General features: G+C 56.7%; 1 protein-coding gene across 2 annotated transcripts in view; it reads right to left on the bottom strand.

The window, feature by feature from the left end:
* Nucleotides 1-5,177: 5,177 nt before the first annotated feature.
* Nucleotides 5,178-18,900, bottom strand: part of KCNH2 (potassium voltage-gated channel subfamily H member 2) — a 32,493-nt gene continuing 18,770 nt past the window's right edge. Inside the window, exons 4-15 of one of the 2 annotated variants that reach the window (XM_003792057.1) lie at nt 17,667-18,113; nt 16,914-17,125; nt 12,153-12,581; nt 11,207-11,594; nt 10,713-10,912; nt 10,011-10,263; nt 8,640-8,833; nt 8,455-8,554; nt 7,663-7,935; nt 7,398-7,590; nt 7,029-7,206; nt 5,178-5,736 (exon numbers count right to left, since the gene is read on the bottom strand). In XM_003792057.1, coding sequence (XP_003792105.1) covers nt 5,587-5,736; nt 7,029-7,206; nt 7,398-7,590; nt 7,663-7,935; nt 8,455-8,554; nt 8,640-8,833; nt 10,011-10,263; nt 10,713-10,912; nt 11,207-11,594; nt 12,153-12,581; nt 16,914-17,125; nt 17,667-18,113 — 3,017 coding nt within the window. In that variant the 3' untranslated portion in view covers nt 5,178-5,586. Of the gene's footprint in view, nt 5,737-7,028; nt 7,207-7,397; nt 7,591-7,662; nt 7,936-8,454; nt 8,555-8,639; nt 8,834-10,010; nt 10,264-10,712; nt 10,913-11,206; nt 11,595-12,152; nt 12,582-15,093; nt 15,529-16,913; nt 17,126-17,666; nt 18,114-18,900 lie in introns of those variants that run through there. The other variant, XM_012806490.1, reaches the window with a different exon arrangement.

The following is an 18,900-nucleotide window of genomic DNA, read 5'->3' as shown; positions in this document are numbered from 1 at the left end:
AAACAAATGTTCAGAAGGCTTCCTTTTTTTTAACACAAAAGTTAACAACAAAAAAAACCCAAAACTGTATTTGAACTTTTGGGAATATAAGAATCACTGCACCTGTGGCTCAGTGAGGAGGCCCCCAGCCACATACACCAAAGCTGGTGGGTTCAAGCCCAGGCCAGGCCTGCTAAACGACAATGACAACTCCAACATGAAAAAAAAAAAAAAGAAAGAAAGAAAATAGCCGGCTCTTATGGCCAGGCGCCTGTAGTCCCAGCTACTTGGGAGGCTGAGGCAAGAAAATTGCTTAAGCCCAGGAGTTGGAGGTTGCTGTGAGCTGTGACATCACAGCACTATACCAAGGGCAACATAGTGAGACTGCCACAGGAAAAAAAAAATAGCTGGTGTGATAATCTGTTTCTATAGTCCCAGCTACTAAGGAAGCTGAGACAGAAGGGTCACTTTACTCAAAAGTTTGAGATTGCATTGAGCTATGATCCTGCCACTGTACTCCAGCCTGGGTGAAGGTTTCGTTTAAAAAAAAAAAATTTTAATTGAATTAAATGCTAGTGTGATAAGATGACCAAGATAAATGGCATTTTAATGGCTTGATGTCATGCATATACACAGCTTTAAGAAAACAATTACCGTTTGATGAAAATATTTCAAATTTAAAATATGAAAACGCTACACTGTACCCCATGTTTGCATTAATGTATACAGCAATCATTGAATTAAAAAAAAAAGAAAACAATTACCATTGAATCTTTTACTAAATCATCATTAATTTTGGCACTAACCATTTTTTCATGTTATACAATTAGCTAAAAATGCCTCAAAATAGTCTCCTTGGAAGGTCCCGGGCTTCTAATTTATTTCAACATCGTTGAGCACTTGAGCAAGACTGACACATCATGTGTCCTCTCATGGCCCATGTGTTTGTCCTCAGACCAGCAGGATGCCTGAAAGCAAAATATCTTTCCCTGCAGGACAGGGCTGGCTCTGCTGAAAGGTAGGGCCTATCAAGTTTCTGTTCCCTTAAGACTGTCCCCCACCCAGGGAAAAGCCTTGGTCCCACAAACCTGAACTTGGAACTGCAAAGCCCTAGGTGCAACCTCCCCCAGCCTCTAACCATCAAAGGACCTGTGAGCAACCACAGAGTGAACAGTGAGCTGGAGTCCTACAAGCAGAAGCCACCAAGAACTGGGAACAAGGCCTCCTGCAAGAAGTCTGTCCAGCCCCACCATGGAGGCATCTCGGGGCACAGGAATTGGACGGAACCCCCAGGCCTGCAGACTTGAGCAGCAGAAAGCCCCACACATTCACTCTGCGAAATGAAAGGCCTCGATACCATCACGGCCTCTCCCTATTGTCCTTCCAATAGGTAATCACAGTGTTCTGAGAACGCCAGACTACTTTAGGTGTGCTAAAGTAAAAAGCAAGGGAAGCATTTGTACCTACATTTGCTAGGAGTGGAATCCATACTCCCGGGAGGCCATGGCAGGGGGAGGCAGCCACAGTCCAAGAGGCCAAACTCCCAGGAGGAGAAAGCTCCAGGGACAGAAGCAATTTCAGCCCAGCCAACTCTATCCTGGAGATATTCCTCCATTCAGCACAAAACGTTTTGACAGGAGGGCTTGTAGGCTTCCTAGTGGCCACTTCAGGTGCCGGGTGCTGCACTGGATGCAGGGTGGGAAGGACACAAAGATGACAGGTTTGCAGTCCTTCAGGGACAGACAGGGATACAGGCAGAGTGTGGGGAGTGTGATGGCAAAGGTATAAGCAGGGGCTGAGCAGCTACAAAGCCTGAAGAAGTCCTCAGGAGTGGGGACATCTGAGCCAGGACTTGGAAGATGGAAGTGTCTGTCTGTCCAGACCAAGAAGTAGAGAGTTTGCATCACAGAAGAAGGAAAAGACGAGGCGGCAGCAAGGAGAAAGAAAGCACCAGGACAGGACAGAAGCTCATGTGGCTGGAGCACAGGGCACACAGCAGAGAAGGGGTGATAGCAGGCAGATCTGGAAGGGAAGATGAGAAGCTCTGTGCCAAGCTGGCACCAAGGGCATTGTCCTGAAGGCAAGGAGGAGAAGGCCATCTGTCCCTTCAAGAATTGAGCATGCTCTAGTTCATCTGCTTATAGCCGCACAGGAGACAGAAGAGACCCTGGGAATACGACCAGGCTGTCAGGGCTGTTTCTGGGATCACGGTCAGGCTAGTAGCCTGGCACCTAAGAGGGTGGGAGCCCAGCTGTGGCTGTCACAGGTGTCCAGCCATGCCCCAACATGCCCACTGAGAGCATTTGAGCCCCAGAGGGCACCAGTAATATACAAAAGTCTTCTAGTCACTGTCCCTGTAGCAAGACAGTGCCAAGGGTTAAACCGACAGGCTTGTGATTTGGGCCACGTGGGCTCATATTCCAGCTCCACTCCCAGGAGCAGTGGATGTTCCTGATTGCTCAGCCTCTTGGGCTTTAGTTTCAGGCAGCTGGAAAAATGCTTGCCATAGAGTGTGCTCGGTGAGTATCAATCACTGCCATTTGTCAGTGAAATGTGACAGCTGCTGCCACCTGGCTGAGCAGGGATGGATGCCCATGTTGGGGCAGGTGCAAGGGCGAGTGTACACCTGGGCGGGCGGGCGGTCCCAAGGCTTGCCTCCCTTGACTCCTGGAGCTCTGAGTGTGAGGTGGAGGGAAGGGAGGGTGCACTGCCCTTTGCCTCCTGCTCCCAACCCGTGACTAGCCGAGCTCAGGGCTATGCTGCAGGCTTCCATGGGACCCCTCCCCTCCCTTACCGCAGCCTCCTTCAGCTCCCACCTACCCTCTGGCTCTCGTGACTAGAGAGAGCCCCAGCTCGGCATGACAATTCCCCAATAGTTGGGTGTCTACCCTGCAGGAGAGGGGACTGCCCCAGCACAGCTTGCCTCTGCCCCAACCACTGGTGTCTTTGTGGTTCTGGGAGTCCAGATGAAAAGAGGCCAGGGAGACGGCCTGGCCCCATGGGCGGTTGCCTGAGGCTGAGCAACATGTGCCCAAGGATGGGTGTGGAGGAGAACATGGAGTTGGACATCCTGCCACCCACCTGTGGTGTGATCTCTGGCAATCACCAAACCATCCCAAGCCTGACCCTCCTCATATGGACCAAAAATACCTCCCTCCATGGTGGTAGAGATTAATGACCCAAGAGCAAAGCACTAGCTACAACCTGGCACTGCCCCTGACTCTCCAGGCTGCCCGCCCAGGCTGAGCCCCCAGGAAGACAGTACTCTATTGTAGTGAACACCTGGTAAATGCAGCCACCGTGACTGTTGTCCCCCTCTCATGCTCCAGCTTTGGCAGGTGGCTCCCAGTGCAGGGTGTCTAGGCTAGACTGCCAGCTCTTTCATTCAGACAGAGCAATTGACCCCTCAGACATCCATGTGGCTTTGATTGAAGACAGGTACTTACAGGTTCCCCACTGTTGGGCCCTGTGTACATCCTCAGCTCAGACACACACACACACACACACACACACACACACACACACAGAGAGACATCCCTCCAGAGCACCAAGTCCACCCCAGACCTCCGTGGCCCAAGCAGTACCCTCACCCAGTGGCAGGTAGCTGCTGCAATGCTGGCATGAGGCCTAAAGAAATAATCAGTATCATTCTTGGTACAAAGCCTCAGTGGGGGTGGGGGAGCAGGGGCTCTTTCTCCCTCTCTTTTCTGTGCTCCCAACTCGCCAGGCTGCCTTGCCCAGGCTGAGCCTCCAGAAGACAGCACTCTAAAACCAAGGGCTGTCTATGACATGGAGACAACAGTGCCAACGAGCAAGGACTGGGCCCAACTTCCAGGGCCGGCATGTGACATGCCTGGAACCTCACATGCACCTTCCCTTCCCACCACCAGCTGCTGCTCACTCTGTGTCCTTCCCCAGGCTGGGGTTCCCAGGCACTGGCTCACCTCTAGAGCCTGTGAGTAGAGCCAAACGCCACTCACACCAGATCTAGGCCATCCCAGCTCGACCCCCACCCAAACTCATACACATCAACCCACCAGGAAGGCTCACATTGAACTTTCAAATCACAAGCAGAGGCATGTCACATACACACACATGTGCAACAGATACTGAGGCACAAAGCCCCACTTTCTGCCTGGCCCACCTGTCTCACTCTGACCTACATACAGATCACATCCTTCTCCCAGGCCCTGCCAAGCCCCATGCAGGGAAGCTCCAGGGCTTCTCTCCTCCTTGCTCTGGGCATTGTATGAATTTTCGGGCATGTTTGGAGACCAACTGCCACCCTGTCCCAGGCCTGGGCAGTGAGAAAGCACATTTGTCTTTAAAGCAGAGTGAACAACCCCACCTCAAAGGTTAGAGGTTGTGAGACTTAAGTGAAAAACATCTATGGGAGATCTTGAGGCCTTTGACAACACACCAGCCCTCAAGCTGGCCCACCCAGATAGCACCTGCACTGCCTATCGGCTCCCCCCCTCACTGGCCATGGCCACTGCACCATGCTCCCCAACACTGTGTCCTCACAAACTCAGCAGCACATGGGCATACATGTGCACACACACGCACACATAGGCATACATGAGCATGCATGTGCGCACACACACAGGGACACACATCCACCACTGTCCCTGGGATGTCTGCCTTGAATTATTCTCCTAGTAATGGAAATGTGTCACCCTGAAAGTTCTACCCTCTCTTGGCAGCTTCCCTTATAATCAAGGATCACAGGTGACCATAGTGACCAATGTGTGGTCCACCTGAAAACAGCCACCAGGTGAGCTCTGGTCAGGGCTGGGGAAACCAGTATGTTCAGAGTTAAGTCAGTGTAGAGGCCCCAATTACTCATATATAGAGTGTAGCTGGGGTGGGGCTGGGGACCAGGGCTCAGGCCAGTTACAGCCCAGCTTAGGGTCAGTTCAGGGCCGGGCTCATGAACTGTGAAGGGAAGCAAGTGTACACCTGTGTTAGCAGTCAGGGTGGGTCCAGCTTTGGGGGCCCTACAGAGGCAGATGCCCTGAAGATGTCCTGTTTCAGCCCCTCAGGGTGCACCCCCTACCAAACGCGCCCACATCTGGATCCCAGGGCAGCCCACAGGCCCTGTGCACACAGGCCCAGATTCCTACACAGAGAGGCCAATGCATAAGGGCCCATGTGTGTCCAGGTCCAGATGTGAACACAGCTGCACCCTCCCAGGACACTGGAGTCTCCTCAGGATAATTATTTATTATTCATAGTCATCAGCGTCTTCATTAATTATTCATATGATCCTTAATTATTATCCTTAACAATAAGAGCAGTAAATAGCAGAAAAGTCCTTGAGGTGCCTAAGGCCCAGGGCCGGGTGCCTCCGGGCAGTTAGACCAGCTAATGCCCTCAGGGCAGTGGGGGGCCACAGGCCCCTGTCCACTGCCGGCCCTGCCCCTGCCCCTTTCACTGGGGCCCAGGGGGCTACAGCAGGAGATGGTCCCAAGGGCTGGGGGAGAAGCTGTTCCTTCCACTTCCTCTCCCCTTCCACAGCAGGGCCTCCTGAGCAGGGCCTTCTAGGGGAAGGGCCCAGGTGGCACCCTGATCCCTGGATGAGCCACATGTCCACACTGGGCAGCCCCACTAACTGCCAGGGTCTGAGCCATGTCTGTGTAGGGGCTGGGAAGTGAGGGCCCCCAGCTGGCCCGGCAGGGAGAGACGTCGAGCGAGGCCATCTTGGGGGAGTTCTGGGACCCCCAGAGGAAGCTCCTCACACGCCATGAACTGGGAAACCTGCAAAGAACACAGAGCATGAGCAGATGAGGGGACCATGGGGTGGGGAGGTGGGAGAATCCTAGTGATAGAGGACAGGCAGGAAAGGAAGGTGGAGATGAGGGTCGGGTGGGCAGAGGCAGGTCTGAGGGGACCAGGAGAAGGGCTGAAGCAGACTGAGCAAGACAGGGGCCACCAAGGGGAAGCACTGAGGTGGGAGGTAGGGAAGTATACTCTCAGAAGGCAAGAGCCAGGCAAGCTGGGGAGCTTCTCCTTGACGCAAGGGGCCTTGGCCCCAGCCCAGGGGAAACTCAAGGCCATAGCCTCTTCCCCAGGGAACACGGCAGCTGAATCCAAACCCAACCTGGAATAAGGAGTCCCTACTCTGGGACAGAAGCTGGGACAGAAAGAGAAACAAGGTTCCTTCCTACAATCTGGAAGGAACTCAGAGACCTAGAAACAGAGGCAGGCTGGCAGCCAGGCGTCTGAGGGCCAGAGAAGGCCAGGGCGGGAGGGGGTGCTGCGGAGCCTGCTGGTGAGAGCTCTGCGGGGGCGGCTGTGAAGGAAGACTGGCACATTTGCTGACGTGGGCCCTGGTGTCTGCAAACAGGAGCAGGCAGCATATGGGAGGGGGTAGCGGATGCCAGGGGAAAGGGGGGCAGATCCCAGGCTGCCTCTGACAGCTAGAGGAGTCCCTTCAGGGATGCCCAGGAACTGCTGCAGGGGACACAGATGCAGAAATCAGGAATGCAAATGTCCTTTCAGGAGGGGACAAAGGGCAACTGCTGCCCATCTGTAGCACAGGAGAGAAACACAGGCCCAAGAAGTCCTACCTCAGAGTTGGGCCTCAGCACCAGAAAATGCCAGCAGCCCTATGACAACACTTTGGGGGGTTAGTGCTGAGAGTGAAGAAGAGCAGGATAATCAGACAGGGGAGTATTTGTCACAGCAGGGAACTGGGACCCTGTCCCTAGACACACTGGCACCCAGCCCCCAGCCCCAGGTCCCAGGCTCAGTCAGTCCTCCCTGGACACAAACATGGTTAAATCTGGCCCTTCAGGTGACACTAGGGGAGTCCAGGAAGCTCAGCCTGATGGTTCCCTGGGCCCAGCTGTCTTGGGGCTTGGGCTGGTGCTCTCCTGGCCTGCCCTGAGCCCACAGCTCCTAAGATGACCTTCTCCAGGAGTACAGGGGTGGGAGGAGGGCAGGAGCAGGGTGGGGGGAAGAAAGGGCAGCAGAGTGGGTCTGGGGTGGAACTTTCGCAGAAAAAGCAGGGCTGGAGGTGCCTCAGGGGAGGGAGCTCAGGAACCTACCTGAGAAAGCGAGTCCAAGGTGAGGGTAGGGATGGGGCTGACGGGCAGCAGAGGAGAGGAGGAGGCAGGGCAGGGCCCCGGAGTGGTCACAGCACTGTAGGCAGGTGGAACCAGTGTCATCTGCCTCTGGAGCAGCTGCAGCACAGTGGCCATGTCCGCACTCAGTCGGGTCTCCAGCCTGGCGAGAATGGGGGAGAAAGATGCTCAGGGATGTGAGGACACCAATGACTGAGGAGGGGCAGCCAGTTACCCAGGCCCCCTCTGTACTCTGGGGTGGTAGTCCCTGGCTCAGCTGTGAGTGGAAGGAGGGGACCCAGCTGCCCCAGCCAGGCCTGGACAGAGCAGTCACTCTTCCCAGACCCCACGCACCTGTTGAGCTGCCGCTGGAGGGCGTCTAGCCTGCTCTCCACGTCGCCCCGGGGTCGGGGTCGCCGGCCAGGGCTGGAAAGCGGGATGTTGAGGAGGCTGGGGGTGGGGGCGGGGCAGCGAGGCAGCTCCTGGTACTGGCGGCCACGACTATCCCCCCAGAAGCTAAAAATGTTGGACACTCCCGAGAAGGCGCCTGGAGCCAGAGAGTGGGGTGAGGTGGTGCAGGCCACCCCCTCCCACCCACCTGCGGTCGCCCTGCACATACCTGACAGGGGGTTACAAGTGTCACTGCTCTTCTCACAGTCCTCTGTCAGGGGCTCCCCACCCGGTGGCTCTCCGGGGGGCCTGGGGCTGGAGAAGGGCACCAGGCGGAGGGGGCTGGAGCTGCGGCCTGGGCCCTCATCTTCACTGCTCTCAGGGCTGGAGGGGCCACTGGATGGGCTCTCCCCCCAAGACCCCCCTGGCCGGCCCCGGCAAGTGGGCCCTGCCCCCGCCCAGCCTGGCCCCAAGGTGGATACCTCCCCTGGCTGCTCCGTGTCTGTGGGAAACAGAGAACCAGCCTCAGAGAGGGGAGGAGATTAGGGTAGGGCAGGGGAGGATAGGATTGAGTCTACAAAAGGATCACAGCTGGATGCCCTAATTTGTCCCCAAATGTTTCCTCTGTCTGTCTGCTGTGTTCCTGCTCTTTCAAGGAGGATCCCTGGCTACTGAACCAGCACTGGCAATGGTGCTCCCGGGCGGGGCTCTCTGGCCTCTAGCCCTCCTTTGCCCTAAGTCTTGTCCCCTCATCTGTTTTAGGCAGTGCCCACTGAGACTACAGCCCTGAGCAAACCAAAAAGTTTAGGCATGCCCTTGCCCTGGAGAGTGGGGGAGGGCTTCCTGGAGGAGGTGACAGGGGCCTGGAATGATGAGTCTGGACAGCTGGGACAAGGAATGGGTACACTGGAGGGAGGGACAGGAATGTCTGGAGGCCTGGGTAGAGCAGACACGACCTGACCCCACCCTCCACTCTCCCCAACTGTGGCCTCACCTTGACCCTGACATTCCCCCGCCTCACCCTTGTCCGTGCGTCTGCGGAAGGACAGCTTACGCTTGCGTTGCCGATTGAAGCCGCCCTCTAACTCTGCACTGCCAGGGGAACCCGGGATCATGTTGGTCTGGAACCAAGAGCTGGGTCAGGGCCCTTCTGCACTCACTCTCCTGCCCCACCCAGGTCGCTCCGGCTCAGGGTGGCCCACTCACATCTCGCAGGTTAAAGGTGATCTCCAGGCTAGACCAGAAGTGGTCCGAAAACTCTGGGTACATATCCAGCACCTCCAGCAGGTCGTCCCTATGGATCTTGTGCAGGTCACAGTAGGTGAGGGCCCTCACATCCCCGTTGGACTTGCCAGGCCTCGCATACAGATTCAGTGGCTCTCCAAAGATGTCGTTCTTCCCTGAAGGCCACGGAGAGGACAGAGCACTCAGCCCTGAAGGGTTGTAGTGAGGCAGCAGGCACCTTCTCCCAGGCATTCATTCCCACCCTGGGCTGTGGCATCTCCCCTCAGCCAGGTCACCCACCAGCTGGCCCTGAGCCCACACAGCCAGGGGAGCATCTGCCAGCCCGTCCTCCCTCAGCTCCCAGCAGGCAAGACAGTGCCAGGTGGCCGGCAGCACCTGAGGAAGAAGGGGCCAGGGACCTCGGGTCTCCATGCCCCCCAGCAACTGGGACCAGCCAGCAGGACCAGCCCAGGTGCCCCAGATCTGCCCGTGGCCCAGACTTCCTTGGGTTGTAACTCCACTTCCACCCTCAAACCCCACACCAACACCCTCTGGGCTACCACTGCACCCTCATAAGCAACATTCTTCACACTATAGATCAGAACACGTAGTGAATCAAGTCCAGCATTTTTTTTTTCTTTTACTGAAAGAAAGTTTGATAGCATAGCTTAGCACCAGCATAAAACAGAAAATACCAGAACATGTCACACGTAGTAAGGCCAAGTGTTACACAGTGAACGTTTGGTTTTGATTGGGGGGCAGGGATAAAGTTTATGGAATGAGTGTGTTCGTACCGAACTGAGATTAAAAATCTCAACTATCCCACCTTATCTGCCCTAAGGTGTGCAGGGCCAAGGGAAGGACAGGCAGAGAGCAAGAAGCCCTCAGAATCCTGGCTCACATGTACTGGTGGGTAGAAAAGATGAAGTAGGAGGGAAAGGGGGCAGGACATGGCAAGGGGACAGCTATGATTATCTTGCATGAGGCTGCTGGGAATCACATGACCCTGAGTAAAACCAGAGGCTCAGCCTCCACGGCAGCCTTTCTCCCCCATTGCCCACCTTGGAGGATAAAGAGTTGATCCTACTTTAAGAAAGCAAAAAACATCTGTCCGTGGGGAGACCCTGAAGAGAAAGAGAATGTGGGAACCCTCAAGGTTCAGCAGCCCTGCCCTACATGGGGCTCCTCTGCACTGTCCCTCTTGGAGGGCCTGAGTTTAGGTGAATTAAAGGAGCCCAAAGACCCTGCAGGCAGTTTCAGGCCTATGGCCCCAACAAATGAGTATTCAGAAGGCTTGGACCTCTCTAGGCTGCAGTGGATATTTCCAGTCCAGTGCCCACCCCCACCCCATACCCAGGATAGCCACGACGACGTCACCCCGCAGGATCTCAATGGAGCCCCGAGAGATGAAGTAGAGGGCGGTGAGCAGGTCCCCAGCATGCACCAGCGTGTCCCCAGGTGGTGCATGTGTGGTCTTGAACTTCATGGCCAGTGCCCGCAGGCAGCCCTTGGTGGCCCCTCGGAAGGGCTTGCAGTGCTGCAGCAGCGAGCGGTTCAGGTGCAAGCAGATGTCCGCCTGCAGGCACTCAGGGAAGCCCTTCAGCACCTGGAGACAGTGCGGGGAGAGACAGCTCAGCACACTCTCCTTGGGGCCCCACCCAAATCCCACCCCACTGCTCCAGCCCTTGGTCTCAGGGAAACCTCATCTTCCAGGCCTGGACGCTACCCCAGAGTAATCTGGTGTCTGCCTCATGAAAGCCTCCGCTTCTCCCCTGGCTGGACACCCTTGGGCTCTAGACCTCCATGTCCTTACTTGTAAAGTGTAGAAACCAATTCCTATCTCTGGCTGTTGGATGGATATTAACTCAACAACCTGTGGGGTGCTTAGCACATTGCACCTTCCCCAAAGGGAGAACAGTTTCCTCATGAGCAAAAGGGGAGCAACATGTACTAACTAGGGCCATCTGAGACTTGCAAACTGCACCAAGAGAGTCCCCACAGCCATCCCACTCTCCAGCCAGCCACCTGCCCACCACGCTGTGCTGGTGGCCTCACCGCATTCATGTCGATGCCATTGGTGTAGGACCAGGCGTGCTGGAAGTACTCCTCCAGGCGCTGGCGCAGCGGGTTGGGGATCTGGTGGAAGCGGATGAACTCCCTCACACGGAGCATCTGTGTGTGGTAGCGTGCCGTGCCAGAGTACAGCCGCTGGATGATAGCTGACACATTGCCAAAGATGCTAGCATACATGAGGGCTAGGGGGACAGAGGGGAGGCTGTCAGTACCTGCAGGGACTCCATCCACCCACAGACCCTGTACCAGATCATCGACACCTGCCACCACAGCTTGCCCTCGGTGTCAACATACCCAAGAGAGATGCCCAAGTACACATGTGTTCAGACACATGCCAGCCCTCCAGCAATTCCTGCCCTGGTGTCCCAGCCCCTAAACTACATCATGATGACAGCCCCTGGAGTCTTCGAGTCCTAGGCTCCTCCAGCAGCCTCAGATTGCTCCTCCCCAGGTTGCCCCACCCCAGGCACACTTACAGCCAATGAGCATGACGCAGATGGAGAAGATCTTCTCTGAGTTGGTGTTAGGGGACACGTTGCCGAAGCCCACACTAGTGAGGCTGCTGAAGGTGAAATAGAGCGCAGTGACGTACTTGTCCTTGATGGAGGGGCCGCCCAGGCCGCTGCTGTTGTACGGCTTGCCGATCTGGTCGCCCAGGTTGTGTAGCCAGCCAATGTGGGAGTCCATGTGTGGCTGCTCCATGTTGCCGATGGCATACCAGATGCAGGCCAGCCAGTGCGCGATGAGCGCAAAGGTGCACATGAGGAGGAAGAGCACGGCCGCCCCATACTCTGAATAACGGTCCAGCTTCCGTGCCACACGCACCAGCCGTAACAGCCGTGCTGTCTTCAGCAGTCCGATCAGCTAGGGGGCAGGGAGGGAGGACATTCAGTGTAGGGTAGAGGAGGAATAGAGGGCACTGCGGCCCTTATACAGGGGCATCAGAGGTAAAACCCCAAAGACCTTCTCCCAGAACTTCTTCCCAACAGTTGAAGCCACCTTGTCTGAAGCACCTCCCATGCTGCGCCCAGCACAGATGTCTCATTAATCTTCGTGCTAGCTTCAGGACAAAGGGGTCACAGTCCCCACAGCAAGAATGAGGGAAAAGGGGATCCAAAAGGTGCGACAATCACCTTAAGGTACCTGGCCAAAATTTCCCCTGACTTCTAGGGCCTTTGGGGGGACAAATTAGAAAAAGTAGTGCCCCTTCTGGCCTTCAACAACTCTGTGAGCTCAGCTCGTCCGGAGAACAGAGAAGAGCTTGGGTTTGTTGAGACACCTGCCATGAGCCTCACCTTCCTTGTCCCTCTCCCTCTCTCTCTCTGCACCCCTCCACCACACTAAATCCCACCAGCTCTCTCCCTTCTCCACCTCCCAGCCTCCTCATCCTTTCTCCCCTCCCTGCCTCCCTGCCAACCCCACCTCTTCAGAGCCAGAGCCAAAGATGAGCAGGTCAAAGGGGATTGCGGCCACCATGTCAATGAGGAACCAGCCCTTGAAGTAGTGGACAGCGATGCGGCCAGGGTGGCTGACCACCTCCTCGTTGGCATTGACATAGGTGGTGCGGAAGTTGATGAGGATGTCCACGATGAACATGATGTCCACGATGAGGTCCACCACAGCCAGTGGCTGGCAGGCATAGCTGCAGTCAGGTGCCGGAGGACCCTCTTCTGTCTCCTTTAGCAGGAAGGCAGCTGAGTAGGGCGTGAAGACAGCTGTGTAGATGACAAGCAGCAGGATAAGCCAGTCCCACACGGCCTTGAAGGGGCTGTAGTGCAGGATGGTCCAGCGGTGGATGCGTGGTGCCTGCAGCTTGTACTCGGGCAGCACATCAGCACCCAGGGACAGGACCTGGACAAAAGGAGAAAGTAGAGGTGCAGGGTGAGGGCAGACCATGAGACCTCAGAGTAACAGACCCTGACATCTCTGCTGGGGCAACCAGAGTAAGAGGGGAGGAGCCAAAAAAGTTTTCATCTGAACACAGACCACTCAGCCAAGCAACCACAGCCACTACACAGTTCTAGCCATGGGCACACAGCAGCTGGCCTCCTCGCTGGTTCCAAACAGTCCCAACAGCTCTCAGCAGACCTGGATTCTGGGTTCTCTATAGTAACACCCAGTGCTGCCTCAGCCATGCAGACCCAGCCCCACAGACAATGACTGACACCATGTGATTCTGCCCACACCCCAAGTCATCATACCCTCTCAAAATACCCCATGGCCTGTGTCTAGAAAATAATCCTAAGGACCACAGCTCCCTGCCTGGGCGGGGCCTCACATAAAATGGTAGTCACTGCAGTTCCCTCCTGGTCCATGTCACTGGCCCAAAGACACGAGCTATCCAGTCTCAATTCTTTTGACCTTCTCAAGGTGGAGGCAGAGAGAGATCAAGACACTCCCCTGCTCCCCCCAGTCCCCTCACCACCCAGGCCCAGGGCAGCCCACAGTCCTCACACTTACACATTCTTACAAAGGGATACAGAAGATACTGCCAAGCCCAGAGGAGATGGTGCCCAGTGGATGGCCCAGGAGCAACACAAAGACCTGTGCAGGTTCACGCTCACATACAGGAGGCAGACGCACCCTCTCGACCAGGTGACAGCAGCTACATCACTCTTTCTCCCAAGCCAAACTAGGAAGAGCTCAGGCCAGCTTCCCCAGGCTGTCCCACAAGCCTCCATCTGACCTTCAGGGCCTACTCCCCCAGAATCCTCTCTTACAAACATCCAGCTCACCCAAGAGCCCCCTTCCCAAACTCTCCAGCCTGGCCTTTGCCACCTGGGCAGTCAGCCAAACCCAAGGCCCCACCCAGCCACCTTGGAAAGCCAAAGTTGCTGGCCCTGCCTCCAGAAGCACTGACTCCCAGGGCCACAGAGCTTCCACCTCTGGGCTGGGGAAGGCCATAAACAATGGGGTCCTAAAGATTCCCCTTCATTTTCAAGCTGGGGACATCCTCAAGTCACCTTCACAGATGGCACATTTAGAGAAGGAGGTAATTACTAGAATTTGGAGGTAATTACTAGAATTTACAACAGATCATAATTAGGGGTTTGATTACCCTGGGGTGGACACAGGGCTTCCAGAGGTACCGATGGAGAGGGGAGAAGCTGGGGCCTAGAGCAGGGAGCCCAGGGACAGGCTCCCGAGTTCCCATTTCTGCTCTGCCCTCAGCCCCAGCAACCTGCTCCTTAGGACAGAGAGTGCAAACTCACAGGGTGGTGGAATTCCTGGGATGAAGCAGGGATTGAAAAAAAGAACTGCAGAAAAACGGGCAGAAAGAAGTAGGTGGCCCTAGCTGCAACTCCTCCTTGCACTGAGAGGCCAGGTGTGCAGAACTGCCTGCTCCTCACAGCAGCGATCCCACTCCCAAGTCTGCCCACAGCACAGCATGAGCAGCATCGCCCAGGGCACTCCTGGGATGCAAGGCCTGGACATATAAACCTCATCTTTACAGGAGTCAGTCTCAGCTTTGCCCTCTCAGCTTACCCCCAACCAGCTGTCATAGAATACTGAAGCCCTCATTTAAGCCAGGCCCTGTGTCCTCACCTGAGGGTAAAATAGACTCCCACCTCTACCTGTCCCCCAGCTGGAAGCAGCATAAGAGCCAGGGCAAAGAAACCTGAGGTGCCAGGGCAGTGGGGCAGGAATTCTCAGACTCACCCCTAAGCCAGCCACATTCCATACCTCATCCACTACAACCCAAGCCTGCTCCAGGCTCTGTAATAGGAGGGCCACTGTGGGCACAGAGGTGGTTCCCAGGAGGTAACAGAGCAGCACATAGCCCTCCAACAGTACCTCAGGCCATCCTTAAAGAAATGAGCCAGACACCCAGCTCAGCACGCCCTCACCTCCTACACAGTGGTTTCTATGTCTGTGCAGATTCCAGCCTCCTGGACCCCTGAAGGCAACCCAAGGCCTCCTTGCCCACTGCAGGGTATCCCCAGCACAGCACTTACAGCAAGGAAGCCCCAGTGCCTCTGTGCCTCTGTGCCAGGCCTGGCTGCTGCCCACTGGCTCCTTCTCCTCCCGCCACCTCCCCACCATCCTCTCTGGGCTTCCATTTCACTCCTGTTGTCTTTCTCTCCACCTTTGTATTTTTCAGCTTGAAGGCCATGGGCAACAGAGGCCATAGGAGAGGGGAAGCCCCGGCAAGGGAGCCACGGTAGCCCCAGCCTGGGAGGATAGCAGGCAGGAGCCCAGAATGGCCAAGCAGGGCACAGACTCCATGGCTACCCAAACTCTCCTGTTTCCCAGAAGCCCTCTCCCCAGCCTAGAGTCAGAGCCTTTTGGGCCAAATCCCGACTTGCCACCTGCCCAGTGCCCCAGCCCAGAAAAGGAAGGAGAGGGACCAGGGGTCACCTACCTCCTGGGCCACAAGGCTGGAGATGCGCACGGCCCGCCTTACCCGGCCTTTCTGGGCCCTGGGCCGCAGAGCCCCTGCTCCGCTTGCCTTCCCTGCTGAGGCCGCCATGGAGGACTTGGCTCCCCCCAGCCTGCCTGCCCAAGGGCCTAGGGGCCCAGCCAGTATCTGACCTGCACCCCAGCAGCAGTCCCAGCCCAGGCTGCACCCCAGAGGCTGGCTGACTGGCAGCCAGCGCAGCCTCTGGCATGAAGCCAGTGTGGCTGGGACTGGACCCCGGGCTGGGGTCACCCAGACAGGGAGCGTGGGTGGCAGCCCACCTAGCCTGGGCTGCCCATGGTTCCTAGTGCGGGCCCTGCTGCCAGGGCTCTGCACTCTGCCCGCCTGCCTGCCTGCCCAGCAGCCTGGCTGCGGCCGGCCGGCACCTCGGCTCCTCCAGCGGCCCCTCCTCCTCCTGGGTCCCCACCCCCACCCGCCACACTGGGCTCCCGCCCCGCCTGCCCCCTCCCAGCTCACTGGCTCGAGCTCCTGCGCTGCTCCCGCAGCCCGTGCCCCTCCCCCTCGGCCAGCAGCCGGCCTGTCACCACAGATTAATGGTCTCCCTGACACCCCCGCCTGGCCAGTCCAGTTCCAAGCCAGCCAGAGTCAGATAGAGACACCCAGAGATGGAGAGACTACCAAGACTGGCCGGAATGCTTGCACACATGGATACATCGAGGCACACATGCACTGACCCCCCACAACACACACACGTGCAGTCAGGGAAATGGGGCAGGGTCAAGGGCTCAGGTGGGAACCAAGAAAGAGGCAAGGGAGGAGGGGGGAGAAGGGAGGCAGCCAGATAAGGGCCTAGAGTGAGGGGGAATGTTCTGGAGTCAAGGCCAATGGACTGGAGACCTGGCTGGGGTCCAGAGAGCTGGAGGCAGTGGGAGCAGGGCCAGGAGGCTGCCTGGGGAGCAGGGCAGCTCTCACATGGGCCAGCCCAGGCCACAGCTGGGGAAGGGGCAAAAGGGAACAGGAGTCCGCACTATCCCAGGCTTCACTCCCTGCTGGGGGCTACTCCTGATCCAGCTGCCCCCACCCCCAAGGTCAGGATGTGAAAGAACTGGAGGATTGGGTAATGGAGGGGCTGGGCCATCTTGCTGCAAAGAAAGTTCCAAGCCCAAGAGGGGACAGAAGATGAGACTGACCCTGCCACAGTGTGGTGTTGGCCAATGCCCCCAAAGGCTGGTGGTCTTCTCTGACCCAGGATTTTGGAAGTTAATCTCTCCATGTCTTTGCACTCCCATGGCCCCCCTCTCCTCACATGAGAAGGAAACAGTACTTTCCCATGCTTTAAGGACATGGTTGGGAACCTCCAGGCTATCCTGGCCATCCTCATAACACCAGGTGCTTCTGCTCAGGTGGGCTCATTACCTTGGCCTAGAAGCAGCAGGACCCTCCTGGCCTGACCTTTGTGGCCCCTTCTAATTTTAAGCCTCTTCCTGTTGGCTTGCCCCATGTTACTGCCTCACACACACCCTATGGCCAGGCCCTTCATGTCCATAAAGCTGCCTGGCCCTCTCATATCCCCTGCCTCAAGTACCCTGTCCTCACTCTGTAAGAGGCATGCACCTCATCCACTTGCCCTCGGCATCTGCCTGCTCCCAGTACCTCCCAGTCCCCTCTCCCCACCTCTCAGGACCTCCTACCTGGCCCTCAGATCTGCCCACTCAGGAGGCTTTCACTGGCCGGCCCCCTCCACCCTACCTCTATACCTCAGCACACTCTTCCCCTCCAAGCTTTGCCAAGTGAAGGGAGAACCAGGCTCATTGGGCACCTACCTGGGTGACCTTCTCAGTAACATTGTGAGTCCGATCCTTTATCTTGGGTGCTATGATTTCCCGGTCACTGGTGGGCGAAGCCAGGAAGGGGTCACCCTTGAGGTCCACAAAGTTGAGGGTGATTTGGGGAATCTTGCTAATGGTGCGGTAGCGCACGAGGTCTGAGTCCGAGGTGGAGTTAAGCAGGCCGCTACGCAGGGGGTGCATGGCCCCTGGGTGGAGAGGCAAGGCCAGGTCAGGTCAGCAGGCCTTGGCCTAAGGGCAGTCAGGCCCTGCACAGGCTGGAGCCATGGGGCACAGTGACTCAAAGAGGTCAGCTCTAGGGGAAGGGGCAGTCACAGAGAAACCAACCAGGCCAGACCACTCTAAGAAAGCACCCGGTGCAAATAGGAGAAGATAGAGGAGGAAGAAGGGTCTGTTCAAGGACATTTGGACCCTGCCAGAGAGCCAGGTGGTACCAGGTGCCCTTCACAGTCCCCAGAACCATCCCTGCTCCAAGATGTCCTGGGACAGCCAGCTCCATGGGCCAGCCAGGGCTCTGGGAGTGGAAGAATGTAATGGGATGAATGGACATTTAATAGCCTAAAAGGCCACTTAATGGGATTAAATAAGCGCTTAATGGGATTTCCATCTCCCAGGCACCCAGGCTGTGCAGAAAGGTCAGAAGCTGAGGGCCTGGCAGGGAGCAGGCCTGGCCGCCCAGGTGGCTGGGCTGGAGCAGGACAGTTCCTGACCGCACTGGGGGCCCCTCACCGGTGCTGGCATGGCGTGGTGGCGGTGGGGGCAGCGCCCCGGCACGCATGGCCTCAATGTCGTCGGCTGAAGAGGCCCGGCGCACGCTTGCGCAGCTCTCTCGGGAGCGTGTCCGGGCCAGGCTGCAGCTGGAGCCAGAGGCGTCCGGGTTCAGGCTGTGCACCCGGGGTGACGGATGCGGGCCAGGTGCGTTGGAGAGTGGCGAGCCACAGCCCACCAGTGCACGCCGCTCCTCCGCTTGCCCAAGCCCTGCCACGTGGTTGTCCATGGCTGTCACCTCGTCCAGGGCCAGTGACTCGCTGCTGGGCGCCGCAGGCGTCAGGTCCACATCTACCACTACGGCCCCGGGGGCACCCACGCTGCTTGCACCGCTAGCCCTCCCAGACGAGTCCCGGGCAGTCAGCGCCAGCAGCGCAGGTAGCTTCAGGCGGAAGGTCTTGGCGCGGCCTGTGGGAGAGGGGAGGCGTGTGGCCACCAAGACCCACTGGCAGCCCTGAGGAGCTAGAGCCTCAGCCACTACGGCAGGGAACAGGGGAAGTGGGGATCCTGAAAGCCAACACCCCTCCACCTCACACCTCACCCATGCACAGTGTTTGAACTCAATTCTCAAAAAACATTCTAGAGTACAATTTTATCTAAGACTCTGATCAGGATAATCTTCCATTCTTTTCGGTTTTTTTGTTTTGTTTTGTTTTGAGACAGAGTTTCACTCTGTCACCCTGGGTAGAATGCTGTGGCATAATAGCTCACAGAAACCTCAAACTCCTGGGCTCAAGCCATCCTCCTGCCTCAGTTTTTTGTTGTTGTTGTTATTGTTGTTGTTTAGATCTCCCTCTTGCTCAGGCTGGTCTCAAACTCATAAACTTAAGCAATCTGCTTGCCTTGGCCTCTCAGCATCCTAGGATTACAGGCATGAGCCACCATGCCCAGCCTGAACTGCCATTCTTGAGACATACGTCAGAGCAGGCACTACATAAATCATATAAATTATCCCTGATTTTCACACCTACCCAATGGGTACCATTATCCCCATTTTAGACATAAGGAAATTTAGGCATAAAGGCTGTGTAAACTTCCCGAGATCACACAGCAAGGGGCCTGCAGTGGAATGGGCTAATGCCATAGTCTTCCTCCCACACCCTGCCACCTGCCATATGACATCTGTAGAACAGGTGGGGTCAGTGTTACTAACATTGTCATTTCAGAGCATGACACCACTCATGGCGAGTGAAAG

This window comes from Otolemur garnettii, unplaced genomic scaffold (genome assembly GCF_000181295.1).
Source record: "Otolemur garnettii isolate 467f Iridium unplaced genomic scaffold, OtoGar3 scaffold00053, whole genome shotgun sequence".
Lineage (NCBI taxonomy): Eukaryota > Metazoa > Chordata > Mammalia > Primates > Galagidae > Otolemur > Otolemur garnettii.
The sequence above is the reverse complement of the archived record's forward strand: the minus strand, read 5'-3'. Positions and strand labels throughout refer to the sequence as shown.